The sequence below is a fragment of the Nanorana parkeri genome, unplaced genomic scaffold (genome assembly GCF_000935625.1).
Source record: "Nanorana parkeri isolate BGI_ZX_2015 unplaced genomic scaffold, ASM93562v1 scaffold1774, whole genome shotgun sequence".
Lineage (NCBI taxonomy): Eukaryota > Metazoa > Chordata > Amphibia > Anura > Dicroglossidae > Nanorana > Nanorana parkeri.
This window is the reverse complement of record NW_017308042.1, coordinates 272,250-288,636: the sequence shown is the minus strand read 5'-3', so window position 1 is coordinate 288,636 and position 16,387 is coordinate 272,250. Positions and strand designations below refer to the sequence as shown.

Below are 16,387 nucleotides of genomic sequence, written 5' to 3'. Positions count from 1 at the left end.
TTTTGTCAAGTAAACAGCCTACATTCTTTATGTACTATTGCATAGGGATAATCTTTCTCTCATAAAATGTGTGGTTTATTAAACAATCTGTTTTTTAAAGCTTGGGCTGTATCGCATGCAGATTAGCTAGGGTTTTAGTTTTTTTTTTTTATGCACATGATGGCAGCTATTAAGTACCTGCTAAGTTTTCAAAGTCTGGAGACATTTAACCTTCAAGGAAATTTTGAATTCAAGCAACTTTATAAGTGGTTTCACTTTTTTCTGGTAAGCGCTTGAGTGAATGCTGATTCACTAGTTGCATATTGACATATTTATACAGTAATATGTGTTGTCTTTTTTTTTTTGAGTCTTATTTTTCTTCCCCTTAGGAGCTGGTGGACATAAAAATGTTGCAGTGTACACGAGTTGTAAATGGTAAGAACAATTATTAATGTCGCCTATACCACCTATACCAAGTCTATGTTAAGAAGACAGTAAATATGGTGTTTTAAATACTCCTGAAGAAACGTCTAGCTGCCAATCCCGAATACAAAATTTAATCTGGTGGCATGTTTTGCAACACATATGCACACTTAGCACTGAAACATGAATTTCTCTCTCGTCCATTGAGGGACATATGATTCCTAAACAACTTATACTTCCACCTACAGGAGTATAGGATACTGGCAACCAAAAAAAACATCGGCTAGGCCTGAGTATAACCCAGTGGTTTTCAACGTAGAGACTATAGGCTTGTGTGGCTCTCAATATGTCCAGAGGGCCGCACAATAGTTTAGCTCTCGTAAATTTTCAGTTGCGTTAACACGCAGTAAAATCTTTTGCATTCTATGCATTACTGCAACACGTGGTAACCAGTGCACAGCTATGTGCGCGCTGTGGTGCCATTTTTTTCCCCAGCATATAAATCTTTATTACATTTTTTTCAAAACCAATAATGGCGCAATGTAACAGTCGTTATATAGCAGCTGAATGCATAGTGGAGATGCCAGCAATCTCCAACAGTAAGACCACTGAAAGTGCAGAATAGGGGATGACATTAGATCTGGTATTTATGCATGGATAAAACATATCATGTAATGCAGTAATTAACTCAGGGAGGAGGGTGAAAAGGGTAATAAAATAGAAGAGGGAATGGCAGGAAGGAGTGAGAAAAGACGTAGGCAGGACAAGCGAGAGATCACAGGAGGGGGAAAGGGGTGTTATGATCACAAGTACAATCTAATCTGAATATGGAAAGCTGGAGTCGATGGGTTTTGAAGGGCACATGGATGGGAATAAAGACAAAAGGTGGATTGTCAGAGGATAAAGGTAGACACATCTTGTGGTCGCGGATAGTGGAAGTAAGTAGCTACAGCCGAAGGTGCACTAACTACGTTAAGCGTTCTCTAAATATTAGACATTAGGTCTTCATAAGACATCAAGAGCTCCAAGGGACCATCTAGTTTGGCCATAAGGTACCAGTGAGTGTGTTGGAAAGCAGCCATGATATCTTTGAGTTTATCTTGGGATAACTCGGAGATAGGCAGACCAAGTGTCAAAAAATTTGCCTGTGCGCACTTGATTGAGCTTGGTATCTAGTTTCTCAATAAGCATAATTTGAAAGAGAATGGCACGGCACGTATATGCGATATGGACGAGATATCTGAAAATAGCCATTTTTTTAAGATGGCTTTTTTGGTTGCCAGGAGACAAATGTTCCCACAGAGAAAGGGGGGAGGGTGTGGAGTCAAGGTGGGATCCGTAACATGTAAAAGACACATAGCTGGGTGGGGGTCCCTGATTCTGTGAGTGATGGAATTCATGTAAGACAACAACTGAACTATGCTGACAGACGGGAGCCTTGCGGGGAAAGCAAATGTTGTATGGAGTGTATTGTATTTGCATTTCCAGATCTGAAATATTTTAGAGTCGCTACCTTGAGGGAATATCGGAAAAGTAGTGATAGGCATCCACGGTGACATCACTCCTCGTAATCCCACAAGCTTTCTCACCTCCCGCCAAGTGATGATGGTATCTTTCAGTAAGATGTTCTGCTTAAGGCGTGGCTGGAGTGATTGAAATGGAGTGTGGAGTACACCCGCTAAAGACACTAACTGGGATTCCAAATTGGTGTTGGAAAGAAGACTCGTGTAGCCAGTCCCTCACATAGCGGAAGTTGCTAGCCAGATTGTATATTCTTATGTTGGGTCAATTGGCCCCTAAATTGGATTTGGGTTGTTGTAATTTCCTAAGAGCGATTCTCGGCTTCTTCCTATTCCAAATTAATTTCGAATAGGCTCCGTTGAGCATTTGGATGTCTTTATGTTTAATGAGAAGGGATAGAGTTTGTAACGGATAAATAAGCCGGGCAAAGCTGACCATTCGTATCAAGTGGCATCTGCCCAACAGTAATAGTGGGAGATTCTGCCAGGTCAGTTCAGCACTAATCTTTTTTTGAAAATGGGAGTAATTAAGATTATACACTGAGTGGCCAGATTATTATGACCACCTGACGTTTGTAGGCAATTAGCTCTAATTTCGCGCTGAAGTTGCTAGAGGGCCAGACCACTATAAATAAGGTTGTTTACCACGACAGTAGAAGTGATTTTTTTTCTGAAGATATGGGTTAACAGCCTTTGAACGTGTGATGATTGTTGGCGCTCGAGCCATGGCGCAAGTATCAGCAAAACAGCAGAGTTCGTTAAACGTTCAAGAGCAGCTGTTGTTTAAGTGTTAAAAGACTGGACTGTCAGCCGAAAATCTGGGTCTGAACTTGCGAATTGTGGTCGTCAGCGACTAGTCAATGTTAGGGCAGAACGGAGAGTGGCAAGACTTGTACAAGACAACAGAAGGGCAACAGTGCATTAAATTACTGCAGATCTTAATCAGGGATCCTCTGAGGGATATGGAAGCCAAAGGCCTGTTCGAACACCTTTTTGTTGTCTGCAGTTAACAAGATAAAACGTCTCCAATTCGCACAGGAACACAAGGATTGGACAGTCGAGCATTGGAAAAAAGTAATGTGGTCCGATGAATCACGTTTTCAGTTGCATCATGCAGTTGGCAGAGGGAGAATTTGGTGGTAACAGCATGAAAGCATGCACCCCACATGCATGAGTAAACCCTTCAAGCTGGTGGGGGCAGTGTTATGGTTTGGGGCATGTTTTCCTGGCATGATTTGGGCCCTTTAATTCGTGTGGTACAACGTCTGAATAGGACAACATACCAAAGTATCGTTACTGATCAAGTTCATCCTATCATGTTGATGGCGTATCCCAATTGAGATGGCTTCTTCCAACAAGACAAGTGCGCCATGCCATGGTGCTCGTATTGTGCAGGAGTGGTTTCAAGAACATGAGGGAGACTACCTTGCTTAGGTGGCCCCCACAATCACCAGATCTCAATCCAATTGAGCATCTGTGGGACGAAGTTGAAAGAGCCATCAGGCAGCTGGTTCCACAACCATCAAATCTCACAGAACTGGACAGTGCTATTCATCAGGCATGGTGTCAGATTCCTTGCATTACCTTTCAACATCTCGTGGAGTCAATGCCAAGAAGAATCGCCGCCGTATTGAAGGCAAAAGGTGGCCCAACGAAGTACTGATGGGGTGGTCATAATAATCTGGCCACTCAGTGTACCATCCTCTGCTACCAGTCCCCCCTAAAATGACTATTTCAAATGATGATTTTTCCTGTCCCTTAACCTATCACCTAAAGCAAAACAAACGACAAACGCACTCAACAATTTGTTACCAGTTGTACAGTAAGGTGCACACGAAATGGGCTTTGAACAGTAGAACAGTAGAAAGGCATCATGGCACACTCACAAACTAGCATGTAAAACAACTTGTCTCACCACTAAGGACAATGACAGAGGTTTGGATACACGTCTTCTGCAAGGGATGTGTAAGCCGCACTGCCTTGCAGAAGACGTGTATCCAAACCTCTGTCATTGTCCTTAGTGGTGAGACAAGTTGTTTTACATGCTAGTTTGTGAGTGTGCCATGATGCCTTTCTACTGTTAACCTATCACCTGGCACACACCCCGGAACTCTTCTCTTAACATGCATAGGGGCCATCCGAGGGGCTAATCCACCTCTGGTCCCAACATGTTGGTGTGCACAGTCAGGTGGTCTCTGTCCCTACTCTTACTACAGTATTTATGGTATTATATTTGGGGAGACACAGATTGTAATGGGGAATATGGTTTCTCGTCTTCATTCAGGTAGGTGTCCTCTTCTACCTGAATCATGGTTGGGTCAAGGTACTTTCATCAACCACCTTGGTCATCAACTTTCTGGCATAGGGGATTACAAAGCAAACTACTAGGCTGATAAAGATCAGAACAATGAGAATCACCACACCTACTTTTATTGTTAGTGATTATTGGTATCAGGGACTCAAAACCGGCTTTTACTTGGTCTCTGGCTTTAAACTCGTCAGGGACCCCCCTTGGCACTCCAATGGCATCTATATACACATGAGGATCAAAGCTTCCTGGAGCGGCTTCCCGTTTCCTCCTGCCATTAGACACTGGAGCAGGCGTGCGTTAGGGGCCTTCTCTGTTAAGATGTGGAGAGGCATAATAGCCTTTGCAAGAGCACACTCTCCTCTCCATAGCCTGTTGTATACCACTTTGCTCAGTTGCAATACTCAGGGCAGGTGATTATTTTACAAGGGTGAAAGTTTTATGTGGCCACATGTGTGTTGGAGGAATTGTACCAAAAAGTGACTAGCCCAGCTTTTTGAGTAATAGCAACCTGTCGTGCTTCAGCAGAACTGAGTATTAAAAGGATATATAGGATCATGGTTCGGTCCCCTCGGGCACAGAGACCTTCTTGCAGTGGGAGGCGTGTATCCACGAGTTCTTCCCGGCCACCTTTACTGATGTGGCCGTTATTAAGAGGACTTGGAAAGGACCGTCATATCTTGGTTCGAGGGAATGTTTGCGTACAAATTTCTTCACCAAGACCCAATCACCAGGGACCAGCTTGTGTGTTCCTGTATCTAATTCAGGATGTGGAATGAAAGAAAATACCTGCGCATGGATACGGATTAGTTAGGTCACGAGACAGAGCAGTCACATAATCAGTTAACACATCAGATTGGAGCTGTAACTGTTGTTGGAAATAACAGCCTAATCTGGGGGCTGAACTAAACAGTATCTCATAGGGTGATAAACCATGACTTCCCCTTGGAGTGTACCTGACACTGAATAGAGCAATGGGCAGACTATCTGGCCAACTCATTCCTGTTTCCTGGGACATTTTTCACATCCTAGTCTTTAGTGTGCCATTTAATTTCTCTACTTTCTCACTGCTCTGGGGATTGTACGGAGTGTGAAAGGCTAGTGTGACCCCTAGAGCTGTCCATATTTTTTTTAGTTATTGAGGCCGCGAAAGCCGGCCCCTAATCACTCTCTATAACCTCTGGGACACCGTATCTGCACACTATTTCTGTTAAGAGTCTCTTAGCAGTGGTCTTCACCGTCATGTTGGTGACGGGATAGGCTTCAGGCCAGCCGGAGAACATGTTGACGATCACCAATGCATATTCGTATCGGTTACTCTTCGGCATTTGGATGTGATCGATTTGTATCCTCTAAAAGGGATACTGAGCCTTAGCTAGATGCTTCAGGGGTGCCTTTTCCGGTTTTCCTGGATTGCACTTGGCACAGATGGTGCATGACTTCCAAAAGTTATTGGCGAGCGGGGTGATTCCTGGAGCCAAGTAGTACTTGTTGATCAGAGAATTCATCAACATCTTTGACAGGTGGGAGGCACCGTGGGCCCACTGTACCACCACTGGGAACATGGACCGTGGCAGACATGGTCTTCTGTTCAATTCCATGATTCCATCCTTCGATGTGGCTTCCTTCTTCGTCCATGCTTCCTTTTCTTCCTTGCTGCTTGTTGTTGCTCCTTAAGGTGTGTTCGATCCACAGGTGGGTTTCGCAAGATCATGGCGATCTGTGCTGTGTCTCGAGTGGGGTCTATCGGGTCGTCCAGAATGGGTACATTCACTCTGCTGACGACTTCTCGTATCCCGTTTGCGGCCTGTTTTGCAGCAGTGTCCGCCAGGTGGTTGCCTCGTGCTTCTTGGGAATTCAGTTTTCCGTGTGCCCTCACTTTGAGTATAGCAACTTGTGTGGGGAGGAGCAGGGCGTCCATCAGGTCCCTGATGGCTACACTGTGTTTCACAGGTGTACCTGCCGCTGTTAAAAAACCCTCTGTTCTTCCAGATGACCCCGAAATCGCAGGCAACACCAAGGGCATACCTTGAATCTGTATTAATATTGACTCTTTTTCCTTCTGCCAACTTACATGCCGTAATTAAGGCTTGGAGTTCCGCCTCCTGTGTAGACCTGGAAGGGGGCAATGCTGAGGCCTGGAGGATCGTGTCCTCAGTAGTGACAGCATATCCCGTGTGGTGCTGTCCTGTATGATCAGCGTACCTTGAGCCATCAACGTAGATAGTTAGGTCAGGGTTATCCAGAGGCACCTCGCTGATTGGCGGGAATAATAACCAATAGGCCTAAGCCTGTTGCCATGGGTTTGGACAAGCACTCCAGTAGCATGGCCTTGACTTTCTGAGACGAACAGTTTGAAGGGCTTCTCATAGTTTGGGAGGCCCAAAGCGGGGGCAGAGGCCAGGATCTCTTTCAGAACCTCGAAGTTAGTCAGGGCCTCAGAAGATAACGAGAAGGGGTCAGACTTCAGGGCGTCCTAGAGGGGCTGCATCAAGAGAGGCTCCTGGGATCCAAGAACGACAGTAGATTAATCCCAGAAAGGCATGGAGGGATTTCGGACCCAGAGGCAAGGGGATTTTCTTGATTGCGGCAACTCTCTTGAGTGAGATGTCGGGTGCCTTGAGAGATATAATGACCCAGGAAAACCACCTTCTCTTTACACCACTGCACCTTTGTTTTGAGGCCTTACATCCTTGGCCAGCCAGGTAGTGGAGGAGACTTTTCTGAGAAGGTTGAGGCATCTTCAAGGGTGTCTGCGCAAAGAAGGAGGTCATCCACATACTGGAGGAGTACGACTTCCGGGTGCAATTTCATCCAGGTGTCCAGGATGAGGGCCATGGCTCTGGCAAATTGGGAGGGAGAGTTTTGGGACCCTTGGGGCATAACAGCCCAAGTATACTGTCGGCCCTCGTGAGTGAAGGCAAAGAGAAACTGGCACCTAGGATCAAGAGGTACACTAAAGAAAGCATTTGCCAGGTCAATCACTGTGAAATACTTCGAGGTAGGGGGTATCCCTGCTAGCAAAGTGTGTGAATTGGGGACAATCGGGGTTTCCAGAACCGTGGCTTAATTGACTGCTAAAAGGTCTTGAACCATCCTGTATTTTTCCGGTTCTCCTTTTTGGGTCCGTTTCTTGACTGGGAACAATGGTGTATTGCATGGGGATATGCAGGGTATCAGAGCTCCATTGGACACAAGGGTCTTGACTTGTTGCGAAATGGCTGCAGATTGAGCTAGCTTCAAAGGGTATTGCGGTTTTCTGGGCAAGGGGCTTCAAGGTTTCAATTGTACCATGACTGGAGGCACTTTCAGGTGTCTTATATCTTCGGGTCCTGCGGACCACAGATGAAGAGGAATGCGGTTCAAGATCTCCGCTGGAATGGCAGCCTCGTCTGGCACATCTAAGGATAATAGAATAGGATGAGGGCCATGGCTCTGGCAAATTGGGAGGGAGAGTTTTGGGACCCTTGGGGCATAACAGCCCAAGTATACTGTCGGCCCTCGTGAGTGAAGGCAAAGAGAAACTGGCACCTAGGATCAAGAGGTACACTAAAGAAAGCATTTGCCAGGTCAATCACTGTGAAATACTTCGAGGTAGGGGGTATCCCTGCTAGCAAAGTGTGTGAATTGGGGACAATCGGGGTTTCCAGAACCGTGGCTTAATTGACTGCTAAAAGGTCTTGAACCATCCTGTATTTTTCCGGTTCTCCTTTTTGGGTCCGTTTCTTGACTGGGAACAATGGTGTATTGCATGGGGATATGCAGGGTATCAGAGCTCCATTGGACACAAGGGTCTTGACTTGTTGCGAAATGGCTGCAGATTGAGCTAGCTTCAAAGGGTATTGCGGTTTTCTGGGCAAGGGGCTTCAAGGTTTCAATTGTACCATGACTGGAGGCACTTTCAGGTGTCTTATATCTTCGGGTCCTGCGGACCACAGATGAAGAGGAATGCGGTTCAAGATCTCCGCTGGAATGGCAGCCTCGTCTGGCACATCTAAGGATAATAGAAGGGGAATGGAACAAAGGGCTGAAGCGTCATCAACAGTCAGTGCTGATGACACTTGAATGCTTCCATCAGCCTGGAACAAGATTGAGGCCTGGAGCCTGGATACGTCAGTCCCTAACAAGTTTAGGGGGCAGGTGGAGGAGACTACAAACCGTGCTAATAGATCAGGGAAGTTGCCAACTCGTAAAGGGCGGGTTAGGGGACTTTTCCTCGGCGTCCCGTCCACGCCCACACATGTTACATCAATGGTTTAGAGGAAAGAGGTATCGGGCAACTCCTCTGCTCTAATTGCGCTTCTGGCCGCACCTGTGTCGCATAAGAAAGTGGTGGGATGGCCCTCAATGGGGAGGGTTATTTTAGCAAGAGGCCCCCCTGTGTCCCCAGATGATAGAGCCATGGCAGGGGTCAGCGACACAGGCTTGCCGGATTCCTAGCGGAGGAGGTCCATATGATACGGAGGTGGAGGAGGCCAAGTGTTGGATGGGTGGCCAGGTGGGAGGTCTCGTCCCTGACGTTGATAGTCTCCCCTTGGGTCACGCCGCTCCTGGCCGGGATGTCTCTGTACAAACCTTCGAGGACTTCGACATTCTCGTCTGATACGTCCGGGTCTCCCGCAGTTGTAACAGGCTCGTGGGTTTCGTGTGGCTGGTGGCAGGTAGGGTGTGTCAGAGGTCATCATGAGAGGAGCTACCTTCCTTGATTGGCTCTCGGAGACCTGAGACAAAAGCGGAGGATAGCATTTGGGTGTGTGCTTTGTTTTGCATGCTAAGTCCTAAGTCAGTAAACACTTGTGAAATTCTGGGGTGCCCTGAACCCTGTAATGTGCCCCAGATAGGTCTATTACAGGAAACAGAGGGATGGGCACTGGGGTTGATGACTCGGGTCCTCCGGTATATGACTTGAGTGCCTTAAAATGGCTGCCACCGGAAGGTGTCATTGAGATTCCGGGTTGAGTGAGTGCAGCAAGATGGCTGCCGGCTGGGCAGTGGAGCACTCGGAGTGGGATGGAGCTCGGTGGGAGGGTCAGATAATGAGGAAGTTGCTGGAGGAGACGAAGGGGAAGTAACTGAGGGCCAGGCGCCATAACAGGGCGGTGGCCCATCATCTGATTCAGGTCTTGGTCTGGTTTCTGGTTTGTGATGTACATATAAAATGTACCCATCTTGATTTGTTTCATGTAATACCCACCCCTCCCCATGAATAGCTCTTGCCACATTGTACCAGGCTTCTGCTGTGGCTAACAATCCGTGGTCAGACAAGAGCCCTTTCTTTCTTTTTAACAGAAGACGCCATTCTTCTGGCTGCAGTCTGCCACCCAGGTGCATGGTGATGCCACATATCTTTGCTGCCTCTATCCCTGCTTGATCTGATACCAAATTGCACGCTAAGCTACCCTCTTTTGGTTTACCTAACTTCTGTCCCATTGTTAGCTATTGGAGAATTTGTGTCCGGTTCAGGAATTTATGTGACCAGTCTTATGAAGCTGTCTTGGACTCGAGTGTCCGACAATCCTCTAACCGTCACCTGACCTCTCTTTGGACCACTCTCCAATATATAACGTCTGGAGAGAAAGTGAAAGAAAGAGAGGTAGAGAGAGAGTGAGAGAGAGAGAAAGATATATCAGATGAAAAATCTTTGCAGCTGCAGACTTCACTGACCGTTCCTCTTTTTACGTATAAATCCTGCCGAAGCAAGGGGGGGGGCCCCCTCCTCTCCCTTGCTTCGTCTTCTATATACCCTGGATTGAATACATTAATCACAGTCATAACATTACACCACTGACATATGGCAAGAAGGCGAAAGGCGAGACCCAGGACCCCTGTCGCAGACCCGCGCCTAGCGCGACCACTGACGCCCCCCTCCTGTATTCCCGTGCTTTTCTGCACACTTATTTATTCACCCAGGAGGAGTTTGACCACGTCAGCAAATTATACCATCTGTGACAGCCTTTACTACTGGTATCTCACGCCCCCCCCCTCACAGGTCAATACACATAACCATACAACATACACAGGTGGCAGATACAGATTACACAGGTTCTTTATCAATGGACATCGGGCAAGTTACCTGTCTTTGCTGACCTCGGGAGCCGATATGAAGACAGAGACAGGCCACATACACGGAGACAGGATATACTGGCAAGAAATATGTCTTACCGTATTTCAGAGGTGATCAGTCTCTGCCTCGTGCGTGTGTTGGCTCGTCTCAGTCTCCTCTCGATCGGCTGTCCTTCGGTACAGAACCCGAGGTCCCATCTGAGGTGCCAACTGTTTTGGACCTGATCACAAATTTGGATCGGATTAAAGGTTCTGTACTTAGATCTGCCGCCTGGCCTGATTTATATATAGAGTGTACACTCAGAGAAGAAACCACGCTAAGACACCGTTAGTTCAGAGTAAGATACTTCTGTTTTTATTCTTCTGCTTAACAGTCTTATATAGGCAGCTGCACGTGTATGTTTTGTATGTTTTGTATGTTTAATCGTAGCATTGCAAAAAGCATTCTAGCTTATAATTGGTTAGATCCATTCATGCATAACTTCCTTCCAGGATGTTTATGACTTTCGTCTTGGGTGTTGTCCTGAAGAGGAGGTGCCATCTTGGTTCCTATTTCTATTGCGTACTTCGGATAGGAGGGGGAGGGGGTGCTTAAGCACCAATTTCTGAGTAAGGTTTTGCGTAAGGTAAACGAGAGCAAATGGCAAAATAACATATATATTACAATTGATCTATTGAGATAGGCATTTTGTCATAATCATACAAAACCACATCCATTACACAGGTCCGTAAGTGAACAGGGGATACGTATTCCCAAGTATGTTAGAGAGTGATTCCTGATTTGCAATTTATATGTGGGAGCCCAGGACACAGAGTCAGCAGCAGCTGCCTTCGAAAAGAACAGTAGTTCACTCTTATCAATTTATTTTAAGGCCAGAGAATGTGCCAAAGAGTTGGATGTGGTGGATCAGTTTTAGAAGCTGTTGTTTTGGTTCTGAAAGAATAAGTAAAATGTTATCAGCAAAAAGCATAGACTTGATGTCGGTGGCTCCCACACTTAGGCCCGTATACAGTTGGGGGGAAGAAAAAGATAGGGAGAGTGGTTCAATGGCCAAATTAAATAACAGAGGGGAGAGAGGGCAACCCTTGCAAGTACCTTTTATAGAGGGAGAAAGGGGGTGAAAGATGCGCAGAAGTGTAAATGTGTGCCCTGGGGGATGAGTAAATGGTGGCTATAAATCATAGAAACTGCCCCGAAATTCCCATACGATTGAGAACCGCGAGTAGCCACTGCCAGCTCACGCTGTCAAATGCCTTCTCCGCATTCAATGCCAGCGGTGCCATTGAAGACGGAGAAGACTGGGGATTATGGAGGCGTAAGTGTTCTAGGGCAAACCTTGTTTTTCGAATATTTAATGTAGCAGAGCGACCCGACACAAAACCAGCCTGGTTGGTTGGGAGAAACAAGTTTAGGCAATATTCAAGACAACCTGTTAGCCATGATTTTAGATAAACATTTAGCATCCTGGTTCAGTAGAGAAATCGGATGGTAAGATCCTGGCAGTAATGGATTTTTATCCTGCTTGGGAAGCAAACAAATATAAGCATCATGAAAAGTTGGGGGATATTGATTACTGTGTGATATATGGTTGAATAATGCAAGGAGGTGCAGAGAAACCTCTTCCAAAAGTAGTTTAAAAACTCAGAAGATAAGCTGTCAGGCCCTGGCGACTTAGATAAGGGGGCTTGTTGAATTATGTCTTGGAGTTCTGGTAGGGTGACATCAGAATTGAGCATCATTAGGTCATCCTCTGATGAGGGGAGGGCAGAGATAAGGAGCTCAGGAAAGATTCAGCACCAGAGGAATTACCCTGGTCAGCACTATATAGATTCTGGTAATAGGCGCTTAAAAGCTCTGAGATCTTTGAGGGATCAGAATGAATCTTGCCCTCCGTATCAGCGAGACAAAATAATCCTCACATTACCCGATGGGTCACCCGTGGCCCCCATCTGGATCATCAGGCATACCCCAGCAGTGGGTGGACCGAATGTCCGTGACTGTAGTAGCCATGGAGGGGCAAAGAAGAGTGAACGATGTGGAAGACCTCACTAGACTCTGTGGCAAGCCCGTTCTTGGGAGTCCTCAAAGTAGTTGGGGCACATTTCGGATCTTCGAAGCGGCAGTCTAGGAAGCGCACAAACCATGAACCCAGCCCGCAGAGGGCTGAACTCAGTCCTCCCTGGATGCAGGGCCACTCTGGTCTCTGATCTGGTCACGACGAGGTCTGCAGGGTCTCTGGCTGCCAGGGGAGAGGTTTTATCCACCCGATCCGGAAGTGGGAGCAGCCAATTCTGCGCCGGAACAGGTTCGCAGCCCAACAGGGAGAACAACAATGGAAGTTGATCAGGCCTATGAAGTGCAAAATGGCGATCACCCTGTCGAACCAGCAGGTGGAACGGGTGGCCCCATCTGTACGATGCACCGGCTTCTTGTACACACCGGAGAACCAGTCAGAGCAGTTTCCGCATATAGAGCCTGTAGCTGGAGAGATCTGGTAGAAAGGAGATGGAGGCGCCATCAAAGTCGACCGTTTTCTTGTTCCAAGTCTGGCGCATAATTTCCTCTTTTAGAGTAAAGAAGTGAATGCGACATAACACGTCTCTGGAGGAGTCGTCTCTCGGGTTAGCTGGGCCGTATACCCTGTGTACGCTCTCTAACTCCAGCAGATGAGTCGGCATATTTAATATAGCAGTCACTGTAGACCGGAGATCAAGTCCAGAGGTGGCCTCGGGGATGCCCCTGAGGAGGACGTTGTTCCTGCTACTTTTGTTTTCGCCATCGTCGACTTAAAGGCAAAGGGTAGTCAGGGCCTGTATCTGGGTAGCTTGCGCCAGCTCCACCGCTTGCAAGCGGGAGTCAAAGGAGGCTCTGGCAGCCTCCAGGGACGTCACCCTATCATCTACCCCTTTACCTGCTGCCGAACAGCCGTCAGCTCCTGCTTTAAAGTGCCCTCCAAGCGCTTTACCATAATGTCCAGCTCAGCTCTGAGTGCTGAAAACATGCCTCTGAGTTCCTATCCTGAGACCGGGGAGTGAGCATCTGAAGCGGCTCAGAGGTGGGAGCGTGCCGGGGAATCCGGCCGCATTATCATAGGGGTGAGCAGCGGTGAGTCGTTTGGCCGTTCACCCGCAGAGGAGATGCCATCATCAGCCGCCTGGGATCGAGACTCCGCCGGGCTGCTGCGAGCCGGAGAGACACGTGTGGGCACCATCTTGGATCCTACAGCCCTCGGCTCGAAAGCGGTCTGAGTAAAGAATCGATGAAGGTCCAGGTTGGGTGAGTATTTCGGGGTCCCCTTACCTTTCTTCCTCCTTGACCTTGCCCAGAATAAAACACTTCCCACCTAAGACAGTTGCCCTTGAAAGATTTGTCACCATTGGGTGATTTACCCTCTCATCTTGCTCTGGGGATGACTCTAAAATTTTACATTTCCCCTCACTTTCTGGAAAAACATTTCTCCTTTAAAAAAAAAGAGAAAAAAAAAAGTTTACACATAGATTATTCGTTTCCGACCACTGTAAATGCCAGTTTTATACATAAAGGATGTATTTGCTCTTTCTTTCCACAGAAGTCCTCCAGACTGTGGATTATGTGTCTCCCACGGAGAGAGTTGTTTTTCAGACTTGTGAAAAAGAGAAAGGTCGAGTTGTTTTTCAGATGGTAAGGTTCTTTTTTATATCTACATGCTGCTTAAACTACTTTTTGCTTTCAGCTTTAAATAGGTAAGTCCTAGGGAGCTGTAATGATTTTTTTTCTTTTTTTTAAGTAGAACAGCCATACAAGCATAGATCTGTTTTTTTTTTTTGTTTTTGTTTTTTCTTTGAAGGGGAGGGGGTTGAAGGCATAGTAACCTATGTAGACAACAGAATTATAATATTTCCACAGTAATTAAAGATATATGGTTTTAGTATATTTGTTTTATGCTGCAAAAACATTGAGTTGTATGCACTACACTCATTTATCTTTACTTGTATTGTGGTTTTTGCACCCTTCAGGATCTGAAGTTGCATAGTGTTTTTGATATTTCATACATCACTTTGACAAAACATTGCAATGAAGTAGTGGCTGACTCGCTCAATCTCTTCTTGAAAATATGTTTGAAAAAAATGCACCACACGCCCTTATAGAAGGGGGATGCCCATAGCTTGAAGTCATATTGGCCTTTGGTGTATGTCGCCCTTTAGTGTTAGTCTATATCCCCTCCTGAAAATTCCTTTTTGGCTCTGTCATTGTTGCTGGGCCTGCTTTTCACTTGGAGGAAGTTTTTACTAAAGGTATGCAGGACTTTGTTGAAGTTTGCCCAGTAAATATCTGACTCCGACTGCAGAGGCTGCAAACATGTTACCTCACTTTGCCTGATCTGAACACCATCCAAAAGACAAGTCCACATCAGCACTCAAAATGTCTTGACACAGAACACAACATGAGTATTCTTCTTAAAGGGGGGCTGCTCTCTGGTCGGGGAGACTATCTGATCATCTGCAAATAAACACCTGTGCATTAAAGTATATTAAGTGTGTATAAACCGTAAAAAAACCTATTCACAAAGGCAGAGTGCAGGTATCATGAAAGATAAGAAGTCATAGCTTCATGTAACACTACACAGGAGACTGCTGTGGAGAGGAATAGGACCGGCAATAACATGCTAGCTTCTCTGTCTTCACAGCCTCACTGGCTTAATGGGTTTTCGGGGCCACACCCCCTTCATCAGAGCCTGCCCATCTTCACTTTTTCCATGCCTTAAAACTATCCGATCAGCCAATCATATGGGACGTCTATACAGACAATCACAGACCTCCTTACTCACACCAATCAAATTAATTTGTAGTTCAGCCAATTCACTGATGGTAAGCCTCCCTCCACTACATGAGACTCCTCCCCATATATGTAGGAGCCAATCACCTGAGCGCAAGTGTGAACTACTTCCAGCTCTGGCTACGATCGTATGTCAGTGTAGCCAGCACTCTCTGCGATATGTCAGAATAAACAGGGAGGGGCTAAACCCTGTGTCACGTACCTTAGGGGAGTCTGAGATGTCGAGGGTGGCCTCTCTCACTTCTCTGGTCTTGGGGCTCCTGAATGGGTACAGGAGCGCCGGGGCAAGGGGGGCAGGAGTGCCAGTAGTAGCTGAATCCGATGAGCAGGAGCAGCAGACAAGAATAGCAGGGTAGTCAGGACAGGCCGAGGTCATCAACGTGCTGGCAGCGTGGTACAGAGGATGAGGCAGGAGGATGGTCTGGAACAAGCCGAGGGTCAATCACTGGAGAGAAGCAGAAAGGTCAAAGCCAAGCCGGGTCAAGATAACGGGAACACTTCAGGAGCAGGATACAGGGAAGCTGGCGATCTGACAGCAAAGGAGGTTTGTTAGTCACAGCCTTATATAGCCCAGAGGGCGCCAAAAACTCAAACAACACGTCGGCGCACGCCCGACGCACACGTTTACGCAGAGACGCACCTGATACAACTCTATTAGCTGCACCATGCGCAACTGGCGTTGAAAGAATCCTGGCTTCGACTCTGGCTTCCTGACACCCTGTCAGAATCTTCGGCCACGGCTACACCTCAAAGATACAATTGCTACATGTGGCAGTGTGGAGAGGGACTAAGCACTGTCAAAATGTTCGGCTGCAGCTACAACACTTACACACGTCAGTAGTGTATTATAGATTTCAAAGACACTGCCGTTCAGCCAAGTTGTGATTGATGAGACGTGTGAGAGCAGAGATGGGAAAACAATTACACTGACAGTCCTATTAACAGTCATTGTTAAGTCACATCTAAAAGGTTAGATGACTATAAAAGTAATAAAAAATGATGCAATTAATGAAATATTTATGAAAGCATATTTGGAAGCACCCTTAAACATACTATTTAAAGGACTCTTAGAGGAAGTGCATCTTGGGGCTCTAATGCATATGCTGAACAAGCTGAATTTGCCCTTAAATTTAATGCTTAATAAAAAAAATATATATATGGATAAGAAGGAATAGAATAAAAGATACTTTTAAGGCACCACCATGACCACTTCAATTTATATACAGGTGAAACTCGAATAATTAGAATATCGTGCAAAAGTAATTGCAGTAAGTGCTG

At 46.4% G+C, this 16,387-nt stretch overlaps 1 protein-coding gene across 1 annotated transcript in view; it reads left to right on the top strand.

The window, feature by feature from the left end:
- Positions 1 to 354: 354 nt before the first annotated feature.
- Positions 355 to 16,387, top strand: part of LOC108799633 (tRNA-dihydrouridine(20) synthase [NAD(P)+]-like) — a 259,781-nt gene continuing 243,748 nt past the window's right edge. Inside the window, exons 1-2 of the mRNA XM_018571523.1 lie at positions 355 to 414; positions 13,863 to 13,954. Coding sequence (XP_018427025.1) covers positions 387 to 414; positions 13,863 to 13,954 — 120 coding nt within the window. The 5' untranslated portion in view covers positions 355 to 386. The remainder of the gene's footprint in view (positions 415 to 13,862; positions 13,955 to 16,387) is intronic.